Source organism: Larimichthys crocea, chromosome VI (assembly GCF_000972845.2).
Source record: "Larimichthys crocea isolate SSNF chromosome VI, L_crocea_2.0, whole genome shotgun sequence".
NCBI lineage: Eukaryota > Metazoa > Chordata > Actinopteri > Sciaenidae > Larimichthys > Larimichthys crocea.
Window position 1 is genome coordinate 7,681,702 of NC_040016.1, and position 9,030 is coordinate 7,690,731.

General features: G+C 39.0%; 1 protein-coding gene and 1 long non-coding RNA gene across 2 annotated transcripts in view; both read right to left on the reverse strand.

Moving 5' to 3' along the window:
* Positions 1-1,565: 1,565 nt before the first annotated feature.
* LOC109142526 (protein-arginine deiminase type-2) overlaps positions 1,566-9,030 on the reverse strand; it is an 8,816-nt gene continuing 1,351 nt past the window's right edge. The window contains exons 3-11 of the mRNA XM_027279429.1: positions 7,504-7,565; positions 5,158-5,215; positions 4,587-4,694; positions 3,991-4,142; positions 3,692-3,839; positions 3,426-3,519; positions 3,247-3,326; positions 2,745-2,885; positions 1,566-2,613 (exon numbers count right to left, since the gene is read on the reverse strand). Coding sequence (XP_027135230.1) covers positions 2,380-2,613; positions 2,745-2,885; positions 3,247-3,326; positions 3,426-3,519; positions 3,692-3,839; positions 3,991-4,142; positions 4,587-4,694; positions 5,158-5,215; positions 7,504-7,565 — 1,077 coding nt within the window. The 3' untranslated portion in view covers positions 1,566-2,379. The remainder of the gene's footprint in view (positions 2,614-2,744; positions 2,886-3,246; positions 3,327-3,425; positions 3,520-3,691; positions 3,840-3,990; positions 4,143-4,586; positions 4,695-5,157; positions 5,216-7,503; positions 7,566-9,030) is intronic.
* LOC113745842 (uncharacterized) lies at positions 6,537-7,139 on the reverse strand. Its single transcript, XR_003462447.1, has 2 exons — positions 7,061-7,139; positions 6,537-6,649 (listed from the first exon to the last, which is right to left on the reverse strand). It is a non-coding gene; the product is annotated as an uncharacterized LOC113745842 (long non-coding RNA).

Genomic DNA, 9,030 nt, shown 5'->3' on the forward strand with positions numbered 1-9,030 from the left:
GAGGAGCAGAGTTAATGACACTGAGAGATCTTCCGTTGTATGTTTGGCATGGATCTGCTGCCTGTCCTGACAGACACCCAGCTCCATGCACATGTACCTATCTGTCATCCTCATTCCAGCTCCACGTGTATCAGGCAAAGGAAGCGAGACCTCTGCACCCATGCAACATCACTACTGACTGTCATCTGTCGGCGGGCTTAGCAGAATAGGTCTGGCTGCTTGCTTGTTCTTCAGGCCAGTAAGCTCTAAAACCTGATTCCAGCTGTAAACACTCAAATGTTGCAGGATGCAGGATTTGAATGAGGGTTCAATGTTGCAACTTTAAGAGTGGTGAAAGAAACAGAGAGCAATCAAAGAACTGTTGTTTGTTTAGCTTGTGAAACAGTTGGTCTTTAGAGAGGAGAGTTGCACTACAGAGAAAAATGCTTTTTAATGTCAACCACACATCCCACTGTGATATTGTGCATGGGTTCAACTGTGTGTGTGTGTGTGTGTGTGTGTGTGTGTGTGTGTGTGTGTGTGTGTGTGTGTGTGTGTGTGTGTGTGTGTGCGTGTGTATGGCTGTCTGTCAACCCACTTTTTGTGTTTTCTTGATGATCTATTCTTCTTCTTCTGAATATTCTGCAGTGGGTATTTGTCATGTTTTTTTTGTTGTTGTTTTTTTACAACAGCTTCAGTAAATCTGTCATATTTTTAATGAAGGGTACTTCTGTGATGCTGTTGTTCGTGGCTGAAATAGCAAGAGTCATCTTCCTCATAGGTGGATAAAAGATGACATCTGCAATTTTTTAATTAAAAATGTAATTGTACTACATTGAGGGTGTAGATAAAAGGAAATATTTTAATATAACTCTAGACTCATTGATGCTGTATAATTAGAGTAAAACGCTTAATTTCCATAGAGTCCCAACCAGCAACATGCATCTTTAATCCACACTTCAAGGTACTGCTGTTTTTGTCTCCAACTACTCCTTGTGACATGTCACTTGTTAATTTGATGTCCATGTACAGATGTGTGTATACAACAGTACTGTGCATGGTGTAAATCTGCTTGCCAAAAACTTCTCCTCTGTACACTGGTGCCATGCTTGACATAGAGGTGTTGTCCCTGTGATTTGTGTTTTATTGAAAACCAGCCAATATCTCCAGACACAGTGCACATTGATGATAGAGAGCCAGTTACCTAATTTATTTGTGTAACATATATGTACGTGACCCAAACACTACATATTCAGAGTTATTTCAAAATGCTGACCTTTTGAAAAATCTGATTTGTGGTTGAGTAATTACACTGTGACTTGTCTTGAAGTTGCCTTTCTGATGATTGTGTCATGTGAGCTGCTTTGAAAGAGGGTCATATTCGAAGACATTGCATTGCCAGCTGGCAACTGAATGTAAAACTAGTCATAAGGCAGATATGTATCTAATTGTTCATACCTGTTCCAATGAATGGCGATACTGTGTTGACTTTAGACCACAGTAACAGCTCACCTCTCCTGAGCAGAGAAGCTTTTTCAGTTTGTATCTTCAGTTTGTTATGAAGGAAAGAAGAACTGACAACTGGAGTTGTTTGATTGCAATTTTAATTCAATTCAATTTATTTCTTATATATAATGATGAAGGTACAATCAGTGAAATGTGATCAGACTGAAGAGGATTGGAGATTTATTGTCTATAGTGAATTAATGACAGCATCATCTTGCTTAGAACTTGTGAAAATAACATTTTGCATTTGACTTTGGCACAGAATATATAAAGAGAGAGACATTTTACACATTTGTGTAAATGAAATAGATTTGATAGAAATATGGTTTTAAATCATTTTCCTCTCGAGTTTGGAAATGCTTGAGTAGATGAACTATGCCCTCTTGTGGCTTGTATTATTATAGCACATCACTATTCATCTAACCGTGCTTGCACTGTATGCCAAACAGCCGGTCCAATTCATAAAATTGGGAGTTAATCTTCTATGTGCTTGATTCCAATGATTGTATTTCTGTTCTTGTCGACAGTCTGCTTAAGTCCTTGTTCAAAAGACTTGTTTGTAAATATTTGCTTTTCATCCTTTTTGTAAATAAAGCCAACAAAAATGAAGATGCATACAATAGATCAAACCATCAGGGTAATTCTTTCAGCAAAATGTTGGTGATTACTGCAAATAAGAAATGCGTTACTAAGAAAGAAAGTGGCATGTATTCCAAAACAATTACTGACAATTTTTTTTGTTTTATGATTTTAAGACATGGAGATAATGTAAGGCTTTGGCAAGAAAAATATCTCTTCCAACTTGAAGCTGACTGAAGCTGCTGTTGTTTTGTTTAAAGATCAAGTTGTCTTCCTTCCTCTCTATGCCATCTCCATCTACTGTTGAATTTTCATTCACATCTCCAGGTTCCACCATTTGAAGGCAAACCATTGCCTGCGGACGTTGGAGCCACAGTGCACCTCTCCCTGCCCTTGGTGGTAAGACGTGAAGTCATCGATGAACGTGCAGCTGAGGCCCAGGCCCTCCAACAGCGAGCACATCTCAGCCTCCAGGGCACAGCGTCCATTCACCTTGGGGCCAAAGGGCTTCGGAATGCCGAGGTTTTTCCCCAAGACGATCATGTTCACCTGGAAACAGATGTAACAGATCATAAGTTTCACAGTGGTGCCATCAGGTCTTTGATTTATGTCATATTTAAAACTTATGAGTGCTTTAATGCCAACCATTGGAAAAGTATAACAGTTAATTGTGAACGCACCATGTCAGGATAATAAGCCACTGCTCTGGGTTGTTGGCCAGCTTTCTCCCATGGCCTGAAAAGGATTGGCACGTCGATGATGTCCCAATCAACCAGACCCAGCTCTCTCTTCAGCACATCCCTGTTCCAGTCGATGCAGCTCTGGGAAGGTAAACAGTAAAAATACATCATCCGTTGCACCAACTGTACAATACACAAGTTTTAAAACTCATTTTTGTTCATTACATCCTGTAACCACGTAACAGTAAAGATAATCTTATTCTGGACTACTTTTGTTGCAAACAGTAAACTCTGCGACCCACTGCTGAAAGGTCCATAAGATCAACCATACAAGAATGCAATCCCTGTTGGCAAACATCTAGTCACAAAAGGACAGTAACGTTCAAGTGACTGCAATCTTTCTAGTAAGCTAGTTTTTACAAATGTCATGTTTGCTCAATTTGCCCCAGTAAATTCTAAGTGATGTTATGATGAAATGCAATAATATAACAATCCTACTTACCTGCGCGTATTTATTTTGGGTGAGGAGACTGTCATTACTGAGTACCTCATCCACTGTTACTGGTTCTTGACCTTCCACACCTATTTGGAAATGTTTTCCAGAGTGAGCATTAAGAAAAATATGATGAGTTTGTAGATTACAGTAGATTTTGTACAGATAAGATTGTCATACAGGCCTACCTTCAAACAGTTTGGCTTGTCCATGTCCATCTTTCTGTAAGCCTTTGAATAGTTTGTAAGCTGCATCTGGGCTGGCCAGCAGCAGCCGGAAGCCCTGAGAACAGAAACACAAGAGGCAAAGTTAACACTGGCTGTCTCTATCCATACAAACCTACAATGTCTGTAGCAACATGTTGATACCAACCTGTAACAGCTAGTGGCTTCCTGTCTTCAAAGCATTTGATATTTCTGTTCAGCAGTATAAGTTATTAAAAGGATATATTTACCTTTCTGCCAGGTGCAGGAACAAAAGTCATGAATTCATCTACGTGGCCGACAAGGAGCCAGTCAGTAAATAAGGCAATGGGCTCCTGAACTTTCTGAGCCCTCAAGAAGTCCTGAACTACTTTGGTCATGCTCCGTCCTCCAGTTGCCCTTAAACAAAGAGAGACATGCAAGTAAGTTCACAAATCTTTTGTCTTCTTCTTTACAGAGCAACAGCGAATTAGATGTATTATTATATGAAGAGCTGTTAATATAAATAATACATGTTCTTCATAAGTCAGGAACTTTGTTGCACACTCACGTAGGAAAGGCCACACCAAGGACGATTCTGCCCAGTGGGTAGTTTTTTCCGTTCACAGTGACAGGAGGACTAACATCCAGATTACCGAATGAGTCCAGACTGCTCACATCTTTTCTCCCAGGCACCCTCGTCACATAGCCAAAGTCAGGGCCCTGAGGACATGAAAGTGGTCATAGATCTGGAGGTTATTGAGCAAATGTCTGATTACTGCACAAAAGATGTTGCTCACTTCAGAAATGTATTTTTTTCCATATATGTGCACTGGAGCTTTCCATACTACTAAACCAGTTGTGATGTCACAAAATACTTCTTACATGTTCACACACAAACACATGTAACAAGTCAGATGAATTAAACCAGAAGGTTCAATACTTTTCAAATCTTTAAATATATAATGTGAAAACAGCCTTTTAGTGTCAAAATTATGTATCACTGCATATTTTTTGCACAGTGAAAGTCAAATATCCAAGTAAAGTAACAATAAGCAAAACTTATTTTTGAGTTAAAAATAAGACACAAACTTTGCCACTCTCAGAACTTTTCCATTTCCCCCAAAACATTTTGTATCATCAAACACTTGAGAAGAGAAATCTCACCAGTAGTTCATGTAATGGAAAGTCCACAAGTCCTCTATTTCGAGGGGAATCCAGAACAACAGGAAACTGTTGATGAGGTGAGTCAATGTAGCCAAACTCCATCTCATCCTGAAAAGTAGATGTAATATGAGTTTCACCTGTCCTTATTTTAATAACAATAGGTTTTAATAACAACAATAACTTAAGTGATGTTTGAATTTAACTTCTGACTTCTCTGTGTATGTTTTATGTAAATCATCTTTTTCTTCTTTCTTATGATATGTTTCATGTGACGATAATTCAAACATGACTTGCTCTGGTTTATTTTATTTTTTTTAAAAGGAACACATTTTTTGTTGCATTTGTTGCTCTTTTTAGAAAAAAAAAACCCTTGATGTACCTAAGTGTTTCTTCCTGTTTAGTTTCATAATAAAAACTGATTTGACTCAAAAAAATTATTTTCTTCTTGCACCACCTTCAGCCACTGAAGGACCTCCCACAACAGTATGATTAGAATGAGAAACAAATATGAAATTATTATGACAGGCAGAGCAGAAATCCAAATAAAAGTGTGGCACATGTGTTTTCTTACCTGAATCCAGCGATCCCTCTGCTCACTAGTTACTGCAAATGCGAAGGTGGCACCCACTCTTTTGAAACAAAGTTCTTCATTTTTCAAGGAACTGCTGTTATCAGATGGCGAAAAATGTGGACAACAGACAAGAAGAAGTATTCACCACAATTACCACAGTATTTAGAATAGAATAGAATAGAATAGAATGGCCTTTTTGTCATTATACAAGTACAATGAGATTACAAGCCCCCCATAGTGCACACATAAATAAACAAGTAGAGACATGCCAACAAAACCACCACAAACAATAACCCCTATACCAATATATATATAATATATATGATATATATATATATATAATACCACTATATCAAAAACTACTAAGTGCAAGAATTAGGTAAACAGGCACATATCAGCAGCAGGTATGACAATAAAGTGACTGGTGTGAACTGACAGCATTATTATGCAATTTTCAATAATAATAATTTCCAAAAAAATGGGGTAAACACAGAAAATAAGAAATGTAAAATAACACAAATTTGGGTACATGGATGTTGCTGTAAAATCATCATTTTGTGTGTGTATCTTCTTGGTTGTATGACTATAGGATTCTCGTCAACGCATTTTCTATTCACACATCACCCACCATATTTATTACTTATGCAGCCTCGCCCTTACCTGCCACAAACACCTCTTCAGGCTGGAGGATGTTGGGTGTCATGATCCACGGTGCCACTATTGAACACACTTGTCCGGAAAATAGGTGTCCTCAGGGACATCCTGTTGAAACTGAGAGACGCTGCGGAGTAGTAATTAAGATATATTCCTCTTCTTTGTCGTAAGCTAAACTAAACTGACCTAAACACTATTTGAGTAATAGACTCACTTTACAAGGTGATTTACAAAATGTACCAAGTTTCAGTTATCATGAAGTCATCATTTCATTCTTGATCTTGGAAACAGTGGTTCGACTAAAACTCTTATCTCAAGATCCAACTACTACCTAAAAAAGGTGTAGATCTATTTAGAGATGGGCTTTAACAGACGGAGGTTGATGGTGAATGAGCCCATCAAAGTCTTTGTCAAGAAACTTGAGGCCCTCCACGTAAAACTTAATCTCTGCTGCACCGCCGGAGTAAGGCACTTCACTGGACAGGGCTGCACTGTCTAGACAAAGTGGTATTCAGCTAGCCCCTCTGTGTCGTGGTAAGGTTTTGCTAATGAATTTAAGAAAATGAAACATTAAAAAAGTTTGCAATACAAACAAAAGAAAGAAATTGCTAGATGCCTTAAATAGCCAGTTTGAATTACATACATCTTTCATCATCTGATCTGGGATGATCACAACACCTCATCGTTACTCACACAAGCTATTAGTACTCCTTTTTGAACCTGTAACTCTGATAGTCTCTCCATCACCCTGAGAGATGTGCATGGTGAGCTTGTAGCCCTCTGGGAGCTTGGCGGGGCCTCTTGGTCCGCAGCACCATGAGAGACATGTCCTCAATGTCTGTACATCCACAAAGAGTTATGTTGTTCACATATGTTGTTGAAACCAGCACCAGAGAGTTGTGAATCCACATGTAACAGATACATGACATTGAGATCTTGATGACTTTTACACAACTAATGGCCTGTATAATACCTCTGGGAAGCAGACAGACCCACATCATGACTAACACTTTATTTATTAATTTGTTTTAATTGCAGCTCTTCTGGTTTGACTATTACTTACTTCACAAGATGCCCTTTCTACTCGCACTTGTAGTTTTACACAACTGATTTAATATATCAACACTTTAATCAAGTGATTTTGCAAAAGTGTCCCCATTAATGCGGATAACGATTATGAAAAAGTTACAGAGGTAAGAAAGAGAGTGAAAGAGTAATTCATTGGTGAACAGAAGCTGAACAATTTTACCTGATGCCTCTGAGATTAATCTCTGCTCCAAATCTGGTCTCTTCCAGTAGGTACGCTCACAAGTCACAGGACCATGTAGGATGGCTCCATGCCCATACAGGGCCCACCATTTTCCAGGATCCCTAACAAGTTTTCCAAACAACCAGACGTGAATGAAAAATCACTGAAAGATCTTGCTACAACGACAAAAAGTAGATAAGAATGTGAAATCAGAAGTCAAAGGTTCAACAACATGCTGAGGCAGAAAATGATCTATAAATACAGCCTAATCAGAGAAATGTTTTTTGTTGTTCCGGTCAAGCATGATAAGTTCTAAATGGGACACAGGAACCACTTAAATGAAAAATAATATGCTACAATAAATTTTATCTATAAATACAATCCCATCAGTCCTTTAGACTGGGCATGTGATTGTTGATCAGTATTGTCAGAGTCTGGCTCACCTTATTAGGGTTGTCTTCGTCACAACAACACCGCTCTGCAGCACCACATCCAGAGAAAGCGGCTGCATGGCGGAACACAATTTGTATCACAACGAAAATGTCCAATAGTGGGTTCAGTATCACCCAGCACAGTATGGGGGATAGAACAAAGATGTCATTGAATTTAAAAGAGGGGGACCGGGTTCCAGTTTAACAGTGAGTCACGTTGGGATGGATGTGCATTTAAACACAGCATCTGGGCATAGGGGCTGGGCAAAGTATCAAAAATGTATGGAATAAACACGTCAAAACGCACAGTTGATTAAATCTTTTTTTTTGTCATTATGATTAAAACAGGGGTTGTGCTTAATTATGTTAACGTACCAACAGCGGTCAGATGACCAGCTTCCTCCACTTCACTGCATTGCGCATCTAGTAGAGATAGACAGCTTATTACAACAAAGTCACAAGTTATTTATTCTACACAAGGTGATATTTCACAATTGTGAATATTAAACATTCTGCATGCAAAGCATAGTTGCACTTTACAATGCAAAAGGGGACTAAATCATTTAATTAAGTCAAATGTACAATGCTATATGGAGGGCCACTTGTTTTTGTCGACAGAACTACATAATGACTTGGAGATAATGGTTGTTCAGGTTGGCAAAATGAACTGACTAGGTGAAATGCAAAGTAGTTTCAAAAATCTAATCCAAAAAATAATGCCTGAAATTGCAAAAGATTACACTTCATATGAATGTGATGAAACATGGCTCTCATTGAACTGAATCATGTTGATTCTATTGCATTTTTCTAATCTCAAACAACCCATACTGTATCGATGTGTTATGCACAACGGTGGCACGTCTTCTGTCCCTATTTTACCTTTCTCTATCATTTCTTCCTCACTGGCGAGCCTCATGGTGAAGAATAGTAACTGAATTTTCAAATGATGAATATAGATGGGATGGAGTCAGTGTATTATCCTGGGGGAAGACGGGCGGAGGGGGTATCCTGGAGGGGGGGGGGGTGCATATCCCGCGGGAGTAGGGGGGAGGGGGGGGCGGTTTTTCTGGTCATTGTCATTTCACTGTCCAACAGATGCGACAGGAAATTGACATTGGGAGCAGGCCTTCACAGAGACGACTGTGGAGCTGGAGGAGCACAGGGCCCCCTGAGAACAAGAGGAAGAGAATATTTTGATTTGTAATGTGTGAATACATATGTTTATAAATGACAAGGCTTGAATTTAGTTTGGTAACAGGTGGCAAACCAATCGTGGCATGGCTGTATCATATAAGTATCAGCTCATACACTTTATGCTTGGAAGAATGGAAAAAGTGGGTATCATATATGTTGTTTTAATTAAAATAAAGCTGCAAGCAGCATGGTTGGCCCTCGCAATGCTGGCACGTCGAATGGTCGCACGTTGCAATGTGGCGCATGTGGAATGCCACCACCGTTTCCCCAAACATTCATCATTTTGATAACGTTACTCAGACAGGAAGTCTATGGGAATCACACCTACCAAGTTTGAAGATGGCA